Raw genomic sequence first — 12,545 nt, 5'->3', positions numbered from 1 at the left:
AGAGGAAACTCGGGCTAACTATATATGGCGAAGGATCATGGCCTTCATCAATTGTACATATGTTAACTTCTTGGCCTATTTTCGATGTCACAAGGGTCAAATATGTAAAACTTTTTACGAGTTCCAGAAGAGCCACGGCCTAGTACGTAGCAGAAAAGTAACGTTCATCCGTTATGCAGGTCACACTGGTCGCACGCTAGTTGACGGTTCCCGACTTCGAGCTCCTCCCCCGATCTTTTATTGGCTTACAAAACAAGCTCCAGCTGTCAGTTATGTATTCAAGTCGATGGCCGAGGCACCGAGATTCGTGCTCGTTCCTGATTGGCTGCTGAATTGATGCTCAAGGTGTACTTCGATTGCTGACGTATGTGTACACGAAGTAAAGCTATCGATACTTTAATGACAGATTTAAGATGTTTATTTATCACAGATCACTCAGACACACATATGTGTATTACAAGAGGTCAAACATAAACAGCAAAGAGTTATGGCGCATATTGGCCAGTTTCGTTTTTGAATACAGACCTTAAATCTATAACATATAAAACATTCTTATTTGCGAAAAAAAATGATAATAACCGTAAAGTTGCATCATTGGCTAACTTTCGAGGGTGGTTTCCCGCATTCATATCATCTTTTGACATAGAGCTTTTACAGTGTCTTTTTTTATTCTATCAACATTAAATGCATATTTGATATAAAGTATTTAGTTTTAAGTTACAATGTAGTTAATTTTCACTTGGATAAAAAAAAAGAAGTAAAATGATAACCGATTTACCCCCTGTCAGTACCTGGCAACTGCCCCACGTAGGTTTCGAACTCATAACCCAGAGGTGGAGGGCTAGTGGTAAAGTGTCGGGACTCCTTAACCACTAAGACACGACGGTCCCTACCCTAGGTATTCCACCAGTCTTGCCTGTATTCAAGTTTGGTCCCATTTTCTCGTGTAGTTTGATATTTAATATTACATTTGTTGTAGCCCTTCAGGGGTCTCAGCCAAAACTACCATGTCATCAGCATACGTATGTAAAAATATATTAATAGTTTGGATCTCACAATCATTGACGTAAAAAGGGAACAATAGGGGAGAGAAAATTTCCCCCTGAAATAATCTATTATCACAATGGAAATAATTAGATAATGCACAATTAGCTTACGCAACTTTTACAGTACTATACACAGATCTAATCACATCATTCTCACCGGGTTCATACACCTGGGCGTCGATGAATTTTTACATCCGGGCAACGATAATTTCTCTGGAAAATGAACGCCGAAGACGGTTGGGATTTGTTTTCTCTTTTTTTTTCTTTTCTTCTGATGTGATAATACTGTCCTTCAAGGATAATAACCCGACCACGGAACAATATGATATATTGGCTATAAGTTGCACGGATAACGGACAGGAAAAACACTTCTCGTTTTCTGCTAATTTGCCCACGGTGTAGGCGGGTATGACCAAATTATGCCCCAATCCACGGACTATGCAACATATACAGCAAAATCCGCCATCGAAATGTCTAAATATCACAGTTTATCGGAATTATATATTTTGTCATTATCAAGTCTTATTTAATTGATTAGTAATAGTTAAATAGGAAACTTAACCATTTCCGTATTTTACACCTGTGGCAACGATGACGCTCTGGAGCTTTACACCCGGGCTGCTGTAAACTTTAGTTAATACGTTTGTCATCTGTGTTGATTTTATTTGCATTGATGGCAAATATGACCAAATCAAACTCATTTCCGTTTTTGTACATACATGTACAAGCTTAACAATATAATCCAATAGATCTACCGACCGACGGGCGACCTACATTACAATTGTCAAATTCCTGTCAGACGAATCAAACGAGACCCGAAACGAACTCGCCCGTTAGTCACGTGACTATATTGTTCCCCTATCACGTGAGTTTTTGCGGCGCCTTAGTTACGAAGTTGGTTTCCGTAGGAATCCACTAACATGTGATGGTGTGATGATTTCTCACGTTATGTGTAGACCACGATATGCTTGAAGTTCCGAGCATTTTGTCCTTACCGGACGGTAAGTGTCTTACTTTACAATTGGACATGGTGGTGCTAAACTCTCCTCCTTTCACCCATCAGTCTCCTGTATAAACTATAATCCGAATGGTTCTGATGTTAGGCCTTATATCGCATTAAATTAAAGCTGCCTTGTAACACGGCGGTTTATCTGCATATCAAGATCGCAAAAAGTGAATTCGGACCATGTCTTGTTACTCTTGTATTGTATCACAGGGGCTTGTCACAATTTATTTGCCATATGAGTTGGTCGTCTGGTACACGGTTTATTGTACTTTACTTTGAAACCATTTGCTTTGTTTTCATTTCCAGATCCCGTGAAGGTAACGAGGAGTGAAAATAATTATACCACGGTAAATATTCAGATTATCATTTTGTCATTGACTGAAATTATTCATAAAAAAATAAGTGACAAAATATAAACTTGCTACACAACTTACATATTATCAATGATCATGAGATTTGGGAAGTTTATGTAGTGAGGTCAGATACTGTGTGTTTTCAATGAGAATACATTTTAACTATGACCTCGTTTGATTTTACCTCCGTGTGATCATATTCTTTTTTTCATGCTTTTAAAGGAGTATCCACTTCCCCCAACCTCCCCACTAAACCACCCGTATTCCTATAATTATGATACAGTAACACATATTTCCCCATCCTCCCCATTAAACCACCCGTATACTGTACCTATAATTATGATACAGTAACACATAACTCCCCATCCTCCCCACTAAACCACCTGTATACCTATAATTATGATACAGTAAAACATACTTCCCCCATCCTCCCCACTAAACCACCATATTCCTATAATTATGATGAAGTAAAAACATACTTCCCCAACCTCCCCACTAAACCACCCGTATACCTATAATTATGATACAGTAACACATACTTCCCCAACCTCTCCACTAAACCACCCATATTCCTATAATTATGATACAGTAACACAAACTTCCCCAACCTCCCCACTAAACCACCTGTTTACCTATGATTATGATACAGTAACACATACTTCCCCCATCCTCCCCACTAAACCACCTGTATACCTATAATTATGATACAGTAACACATACTTCCCCCATCCTCCCCACTAAACCACCTGTATACCTATAATTATGATACAGTAACACATACTTCCCCCATCCTCCCCACTAAACCACCTGTATACCTATAATTATGATACAGTAACACATATTTCCCCCCGTCCTCCCCACTAAACCACCTGTATACCTATAATTATGATACAGTAACACATACTTCCCCAACCTCCCCACTAAACCACCATATTCCTATAATTACTATAACTTTGTTAATGATGTCATAGATAACAATGTATATGGGCCCACATTTTTAGTACTTTAGGGGTAGAAATACCCTAAAACTTTGTCCTGAAGAAGCCCATTATATGGGCGAAACCAGTAGACCAAATAAATATCCAAGAACCATCAAATCCTGTTGCTTGTTGTGATTGAATTCTATCGATATATTCCTATAATTATGATACATTCCCTTTCCCATCGTTAGCCCCACACCAAGCAATCACCCTCTCTGTCATTCTCCCCTTTCCCTCTTATCCCCTTTTCAATCATTAGCCCTTGCTCCTACCAATCTACATCTCCTTGCTGTCGTTCCCTCTCATCCCTGTTCCTGTTGTTAGCCCAATACCTCCCAATCTCCCTCTCCTGCCATTCCCCGTTCCCTCTCATCCCCATTCCCCGTTCCCTCTCATCCCCATTCCCCCTTCCCTCTCATCCCCATTCATGTTGTTAGCTGACACCCCAAACTAATCTCACACTCCCGCCATTCTCCCCTTTCTTTCTCATCCCTATTCCTGTTGTCATTAGCCAACACCCCTACCAATCTCTTACTCCTAGCTGCCTTTCTCCCTTTCCCTCTCAACCCTATTTCCGTCGATAGCCCGACATCTACCAATCTTCCACTCCTGTCATTTTCCCCTTTCCTTCTAATCCCTATTTCCATCTTTAGCCCACACTCCTACCTATCTCCCACTCCTGTTGTTCTCCCCTTTCCCTCTAATCCCCATTACCCCACACCCCTACTAATCTCCCCACTCCTGTTGTTCTCCCCTTTCCCTCTAATCCCCATTACCCCACACTCGTACTAATCTCCCCACTCCTGTTGTTCTCCCCCTTTCCCTCTAATCCCCATTACCCCACACCCCTACTAATCTCCCCACTCCTGTTGTTCTCCCCTTTCCCTCTAATCCCCATTACCCCACACTCGTACTAATCTCCCCACTCCTGTTGTTCTCCCCTTTCCCTCTAATCCCCATTACCCCACACTCGTACTAATCTCCCCACTCCTGTTGTTCTCTCCTTTCCCTCTAATCCCCATTACCTCACACTCCTACTAATCTCCCCACTACTGTTGTTCTCCCCCTTCCCTCTAATCGCCATTACCCCCACACTTGTACTAATCTCTCCACTCCTGTCATTCTCTCCTTTCCCTCTAATCCCCCTTCCCGTCATTACCCCCACACTCGTACTAATCTCCCCACTCCTGTTGTTCTCCCCTTTCCCTCTAATCGCCATTACCCCACACCCCTACTAATCTCCTCACTCCTGTTGTTCTCCCCTTTCCCTCTAATCCCCATTACCCCACACTCCTACTAATCTCCCCACTCCTGCCACTCTACCTTCTCCCTCTAATCCCCATTACCCCACACCCCTACTAATCTCCCCACTCCTGTTGTTCTCCCCTTTCCCTCTAATCGCCATTACCCCACACCCCTACTAATCTCCTCACTCCTGTTGTTCTCCCCTTTCCCTCTTATCCCCATTACCCCACACTCCTACTAATCTCCCCACTCCTGCCATTCTCCCCTTCTCCCTCTAATCCCCCTTCCCATCATTACCCCACACCCCTACTAATCTCCCCACTCCTGCAATTCTCCCCTTCTCCCTCTAATCCCCCTTCCCATCATTACCCCCACACTCCTACTAATCTCCTCACTCATGTTGTTCTCCCCTTTCCCTCTAATCCCCATTACCCCACACTCCTACTAATCTCCCCACTCCTGTCATTCTCTCCTTTCCCTCTAATCCCCCTTCCCATCATTACCCCACACTCCTACTAATCTCCCCACTCCTGTTGTTCTCCCCTTTCCCTCTAATCCCCATTACCCCACACTCCTACTAATCTCCCCACTCCTGCCATTCTTCCCTTTCCCTCTAATCCCCATTACCCCACACTCCTACTAATCTCCCCACTCCTGTTGTTCTCCCCTTTCCCTCTAATCCCCATTACCCCACACTCCTACTAATCTCCCCACTCCTGTCATTCTCTCCTTTCCCTCTAATCCCCCTTCCCGTCATTACCCCCACACTCCTACTAATCTCCCCACTCCTGTTGTTCTCCCCTTTCCCTCTATTCCCCATTACCCCACACTCCTACTAATCTCCCCACTACTGTTGTTCTCCCCTTTCCCTCTAGTCCCCATTACCCCACACTCCTACTAATCTCCCCACTCCTGCCATTCTTCCCTTTCCCTCTAATCCCCATTACCCCACACTCCTACTAATCTCCCCACTCCTGTTCTCCCCTTTCCCTCTATTCCCCATTACCCCACACTCCTACTAATCTCCCCACTCCTGCCATTCTTCCCTTTCCCTCTAGTCGCCATTACCCCACACTCCTACTAATCTCCCCACTCCTGTTGTTCTCCCCTTTCCCTCTATTCCCCATTACCCCACACTCCTACTAATCTCCCCACTCCTGCCATTCTTCCCTTTCCCTCTAGTCGCCATTACCCCACACTCCTACTAATCTCCCCACTCCTGTTGTTCTCCCCTTTCCCTCTATTCCCCATTACCCCACACTCCTACTAATCTCCCCACTCCTGCCATTCTTCCCTTTCCCTCTAATCCCCATTACCCCACACTCCTACTAATCTCCCCACTCCTGTCAATCTCTCCTTTCCCTCTAATCCCCCTTCCCATCATTTCCCCACACTCCTACTAATCTCCCCACTCCTGTTGTTCTCCCCTTCCCTCTAATCCCCATTACCCCACACTCCTACTAATCTCTCCACTCCTGTTGTTCTCCCCTTCCCTCTAATCCCCATCACCCAACACTCCTACCTATCTCCCACTCCTGTCAATCTCTCCTTTCCCTCTAATCCCCATTACCCCACACCCCTACTAATCTCCCCACTCCTGTTGTTCTCCCCTTTCCCTCTAATCCCCATCATTACCCCACACTCTTACTAATCTCCCCACTCCTGTTGTTCTCCCCTTTCCCTCTAATCCCCATTATCCCAAACTCGTACTAATCTCCCCACTCCTGTTGTTCTCCCCTTTCCCTCTAATCCCCATTACCCCACACTCGTACTAATCTCCCCACTCCTGTTGTTCTCCCCTTTCCCTCTAATCCCCATTACCCCACACTCGTACTAATCTCCCCACTCCTGTTGTTCTCCCCCTTCCCTCTAATCCCCCTTCCCATCATTTCCCCACACTCCTACTAATCTCCCCACTCCTGTTGTTCTCCCCTTTCCCTCTAATCCCCATCATTACCCCACACTCTTACTAATCTCCCCACTCCTGTTGTTCTCCCCTTTCCCTCTAATCCCCATTACCCCACACTCCTACTAATCTCCCCACTCCTGTTGTTCTCCCCTTTCCCTCTAATCCCCATTACCCCACACTCGTACTAATCTCCCCACTCCTGTTGTTCTCCCCTTTCCCTCTAATCCCCATTACCCCACACTCCTACTAATCTCCCCACTCCTGTTGTTCTCCCCTTCCCTCTAATCACCATCACCCCACACTCTACCTATCTCCCACTCCTGTCAATCTCTCCTTTCCCTCTAATCCCCATCACCCCACACTCCTACTAAATTCCCCATTCCTGTTGTTCTCTCCTTTCCCCTAATCCCCATTCCAATCGTCAGTCCACACTCCCCATCTTTTTTTATAGCACTTCAATATCATAATATAAACCAAATTCTAATAATTATCACATGTGATCATGTTTTATTCTGTTGTAGGATTCATTACTCAGAGAGGAAGGGTACTACATGAAGGCCACAGGTATTATTCTATAATCTTTCGTTTTAATATTGGTGTGATACCTGAAGCTAAAGACAGCTTTAATTCCGTATCTTAGCAGTATTAATACATGTATGTATCACCCAACACTAAATTTTGTTGATATATAAGAATGAAATCAGTCAAATTAAAAAAGACAAATATTACACCTACCCTTTTTAATTTAATTTTATTTGCTAAAAAAATTGAATTGATGATAAACTTGTGTTACCTTTTAGAGCAAAAGAATATGACAACTGAAGTGGTTAAGTCATGCAAGACTGCCAAATCCATGCAAGTATCTAATACTGATGGAAAGTCCAATTATCAACAATTTGAAAAGTCAAGCACTCTGTCAAAGACAGTCGATGTAGAAAACACAAAATATCAACCAAAGACCACCTTGGTGAAGTTGACACTTCCAGCAAAGACAACCACTGAAAAGTCAAGCACTCTATCAAAGACAGTCGCTGTGGACAACACAAAATATCAACCCAAAACTACCTTGGTGAAGTTGACACTTTCAGCAAAGACAACCATTAAAAAGTCTAGCACTCTGTCAAAGATAGTCGATGTAGAAAACACAAACTATCAACCAAAGACCACCTTGGTGAAGTTGAGACTTCCAGCAAAGACAACAATTGAAAAGTCAAGCACTCTGTCAAAGACTGTCGATGTAGAAAACACAAACTATCAACCAAAGACCACCTTGGTGAAGTTGACACTTCCAGCAAAGACAACAATTGAAAAGTCAAGCACTCTGTCAAAGACAGTCGCTGTGGAAAACACAAACTATCAACCAAAGACCACCTTGGTGAAGTTGACACTTCCAGCAAAGACAGTCATTGAAAAGTCAAGCACTCTGTCAAAGACAGTCGATGTAGAAAACACAAACTATCAACCAAAGACCACCTTGGTGAAGTTGACACTTCCAGCAAAGACAACAATTGAAAAGTCAAGCACTCTGTCAAAGACTGTCGATGTAGAAAACACAAACTATCAACCAAAGACCACCTTGGTGAAGTTGACACTTCCAGCAAAGACAACAATTGAAAAGTCAAGCACTCTGTCAAAGACTGTTGCTGTAGAAAACACAAACTATCAACCAAAGACCACCTTGGTGAAGTTGACACTTCCAGCAGAGACAACAATTGAAAAGTCAAGCACTCTGTCAAAGACAGTCGATGTAGAAAACACAAACTATCAACCAAAGACCACCTTGGTGAAGTTGACACTTCCAGCAAAGACAACAATTGAAAAGTCAAGCACTCTGTCAAAGACTGTTGCTGTAGAAAACACAAACTATCAACCAAAGACCACCTTGGTGAAGTTGACACTTCCAGCAGAGACAATCATTGAAAAGTCAAGCACTCTGTCAAAGACAGTCGCTGTGGAAAACACAAAATTTCAACCCAAAACTACCTTGGTGAAGTTGACACTTCCAGCAAAAACAACCAATGAAAAGTCAAGCACTCTGTCAAAGTTAAAAAAAAATGTAGTCAAAGCAAAAGTCAAAACAGTTGAAGTCTCCGATTCTGATTCCAAAATGGTTAAGTATGAAACAAAAGCAGCCAAAGCCGAAGTCAAAACTGTCAAAGCAGCAAGATCAGATACCAACATGGCGAAAGTTTATAATGTCAGAAATGTCAAACCAGATGTTATTACCCTCAAAACAGCAGAACCAGATATGATTACTGTCAAAACTACAGAAGTAGATGTCACAGATTATCAGAAGGAGAGAAAAACAGAAATACAAACTAATGTTGATTCCTGTGACCATGAGTGGGCAAAAAGTACCGGTAAGTTATATGAGATGTTAAAATGCATTGATATTTCATTAGATTTATATTTTCACCTCCATTATGTTAGATAGACAAGAGAGTTTTCTGGGAAGAATATCTCGCCTATTACTAGGATATTTTAAATTTAGTATGTCTGTTCTGTCCTATTTGGAACCCTTACCTATAGGGTTCAGCCACTAGCCTATATATGTTTCATCAGAAGGACCTATTAAAATATCAAAAACTTATGTGGAAATTCTAAGTACATATTAAGGGGAAAAACTCTCACACATCATTCATGTGTTATGATCTGTCAACCAAGTTTTAACTACACAAGTGTGAAAATCATTGGCTAATTAATATTTTCCGCCATAGAACAAAGACCAAAGAAAAGAAAGAAGTGTGATAGTAACAGCATTTATAAAGGAATAGAATTTCAACCGAGTGAGGAGGGCAGAGACATGGACAAACCCCAGGGACTACCCAAACTCGCCCCATTGCCTGTGTACACCGACAGTAAGTTTGGGAGTTAATGACTACACTATTTGTCAGATGACAGTCACACTTATAACAAATGATGAATATGCTTAAGCATTATTGGTGCATTATCCTTGGAGCCACATATAATTACATCGAATATTGTCAGCGGACTTCTTCACTAAAATATCACCAACTTTTGAAAATACATACCAGTGAACTTTTCAATGTTTGCATGATTTATTTATTTTCAGATTTCCAGGCCAGTTGTGTTTTAACCCATCTGTTCTCAAGCAGGTATGTAACTTTGAACAGTACATTTATAAATGGGGCCCAACCTACAATACCAAACATGCAGTCTTGCATATTTTATGTTTGGGTCTCATTTTCCTATGCAAGGATGACAGGCATCCCATAGGAAAATAATTTAGACTGGTAACCTACACTGGTCTTTCATGGTTATGTTTGGACCCCGCTCAAATGTATCTATTGCATATCATAGCTACTTACATGAATTTTGCATTGCACAACACTTACAAATATATCTATGATAATATCTTGAAGAAAAACTGGAATTTGTTGACAAGTATCTCTAATGATTGTCAAAAAAATGGAAATTATCTCGGAAAGGACTTCATCATTTACAACCAGGAAATCTTCCCTCTAACCAAATATTTGGAACTACAAAATCAAATGATTGATACGCTTGTTTAAATATTAATGATAAATTTACGTGCATGTTCTTCATTGCAGAGACAACTTTGATGAAGACTTTGTGGAGGACTACATTATACCAAATTACAAAAGCGAGCAAATGCTTTAAACTCTGTATAATTTTTTACTCAAAAAAATGTCATACTTGCCATATTTTTCGATTACTTTATAGGCATTTGTCAAAGGAAATTAGAAATGTACTTTTTTTAACACATAATTATTAAGAATTAAAAGAAACTCATATTATCTCTCTGTAAACATCTTAAAAAGTTGGCAATTGTGAAAATTAAAGATAAAAATACTGATTATATGTATAAATGAAGATAACATTTTTTATATGATTATAGTAAAACTACACCAGTCATGACATTTGAGATTCAAAACATTTTGTTAAAGTTTGATTTTTTTTTTTTTTTGCTTTCCACTGAACCATTAATATCTATATAAACCTCTGGTTTAACTTTTGTACAATGTACCTCATTGTAAGTCAATAATTGGTATGATATGCCTTGTCTGTCTGTTATTGAGTAGAATGTCTCAGAGTACTGTTGGATGGATTTACCTATGTTATCATATAACTTTTGCGCTTATGTATGTATATCTCTCTTAGATTTCTTTTTTTAAAGAGTTTATACATTTGTAGCAGATTTTTTTTTGGAAACAGAGAAGTACCTGGATTGTACTTACATTTATTTAATATGTATATATTTTCCATTTTTTATTGAGTTTATACATTTATAGCAGATTTTTTAGGAAACAGAAAATACCTGGATTGTACAGTTTTTTTACCTGTATTTCTTACACATTAATCTACACATTTTTGACATTTCTTGACTATGTGTTTACAAAATAATTTTAATATAAAGTTGATTTAATATTGTTCTTTTTTAAGCCCGTCAAATTGTCCATGACAATTTCTAGTTTTAATATAAAGTTGATTTAATATTGTTCTTTTGAACTATAAAGTTAATGCTGATGACTGATAGATAACACCTAACTTATTTATTACTAATCTGTAGTATTTTATCATAAATTAAAAAGGACCCAGTAGATAATTAAACCTGACCAGTAATATTAGATCTGAAATTGGTAATCTTTGGTTTAGCTGTTGTGGATTATGTGAAGTTGTTGGTCTAAATTTTGTACTTTAAATTTTCTACCATTTATTGGTCTGTATTTCATGAAGAGACAGATCTGATTGGAATGCAGGCTAAATTTAAAGTTCATAACTTTAAATATCATAAAATTATTGCCTAGAAGACAGATTCGATGGGACGGATTCCGGAGCCGATATTTTAAGACTGACTATCTATTAAATGGGAAGAAGGACTCTTTAAGGTTAAAAATAAATGTATTGAAATAAATTCTAAATCAAGAGTCTGGTTATTTGGTTCTCAATTTTAATGTATAGGTTATTTATTCGATGTTGGCAATTTTGCATAATTCCACTACCAATACCATTGTATCAAGTTTAGAAGTCAAGTTGTACGTTAGTATGTACTTAAAGTCATCATCACTCGGGTTTAAATATTGTGTAATAAGTCATCATTGCTCAGGTTTATATATTGTGTAATAAGTCATCATCTCTCAGGCTTATATATTGTGTGATAAGTCATCATTGCTCAGGTTTAAATATTATGTGATAAGTCATCATTTAAGTTAACTTCTTGATAATATTACACATATTTTTTTAAGAATATCATCATTGCCATGAATACTCTCATATTTACATACAATGATATAGATCTATGCATATTATTGTAATGCATACAGTTTAATTTTGAAGAAATAAATGTAACATAATGTACAATCAATATGAATGTTGTTGTTGTTTATGTTGCTGTTGCTGAATTAATCTACTGCAGGAAAATTCATCATAATAAGTTTGAAAGGTGTATGTTCTATACACCAGTATCACTTCTACCATTTTGATGTCTTCTTCCAATGTTTTAGCAATCTCTCCCAGTGTGCCTTGCACTCTACTACATATATATATAATCTGTAGTATTTATGTAAATAATCTAATGATATACTCCTTTTCCGTATTAACTGGACTTCATCTAGGAGTAAATATTGTAAAAGAAAACTGAAAAATGATAAAAAGAAATATTTATGCATCAGAAATGTGTTTTTCAAGAATCTTAAAATTCCAGTGAGCCGTTTACAGAGGTAATTGTGAGTGTAAGGAATGATAACTCTGGTAGAGATTGTATCCACAGGGGGCTAACTCAATGAAAATGGAATTTACCATACATATTTCGTATTTACTGGATGGACTGGTCAATATACTTAACGACCATATGATTTTTTTCAGAAAAATCGAGATTTAAAAGATTATTAAAAAATCGAGGTAATTAGATTATTAGTAATTACCTCGATTTTTTAATAATCTTTTAAATCTCGATTTTTCTGAAAAAAATCATATGGTCGTTTTATATTGACCAGTCCATCCAGTAAATACGAAATATGTATG

At 39.3% G+C, this 12,545-nt stretch overlaps 1 protein-coding gene across 1 annotated transcript; it reads left to right on the top strand.

Moving 5' to 3' along the window:
• Positions 1-1,917: 1,917 nt before the first annotated feature.
• On the top strand, positions 1,918-10,289 carry LOC117326843 (mucin-16-like). Its single transcript, XM_033883620.1, has 7 exons — positions 1,918-2,047; positions 2,359-2,399; positions 7,061-7,103; positions 7,340-8,899; positions 9,257-9,397; positions 9,613-9,655; positions 10,112-10,289. The coding sequence occupies exons 1-7, from the start codon at positions 2,011-2,013 to the stop codon at positions 10,179-10,181; spliced, it is 1,935 nt and encodes a 644-aa protein (XP_033739511.1). The 5' UTR covers positions 1,918-2,010; the 3' UTR covers positions 10,182-10,289.
• Positions 10,290-12,545: the final 2,256 nt, after the last annotated feature.

The sequence above is a fragment of the Pecten maximus genome, chromosome 5, assembly GCF_902652985.1.
Source record: "Pecten maximus chromosome 5, xPecMax1.1, whole genome shotgun sequence".
NCBI classification, from domain to species: domain Eukaryota; kingdom Metazoa; phylum Mollusca; class Bivalvia; order Pectinida; family Pectinidae; genus Pecten; species Pecten maximus.
This window is presented reverse-complemented; position numbering and strand designations above follow the sequence as displayed.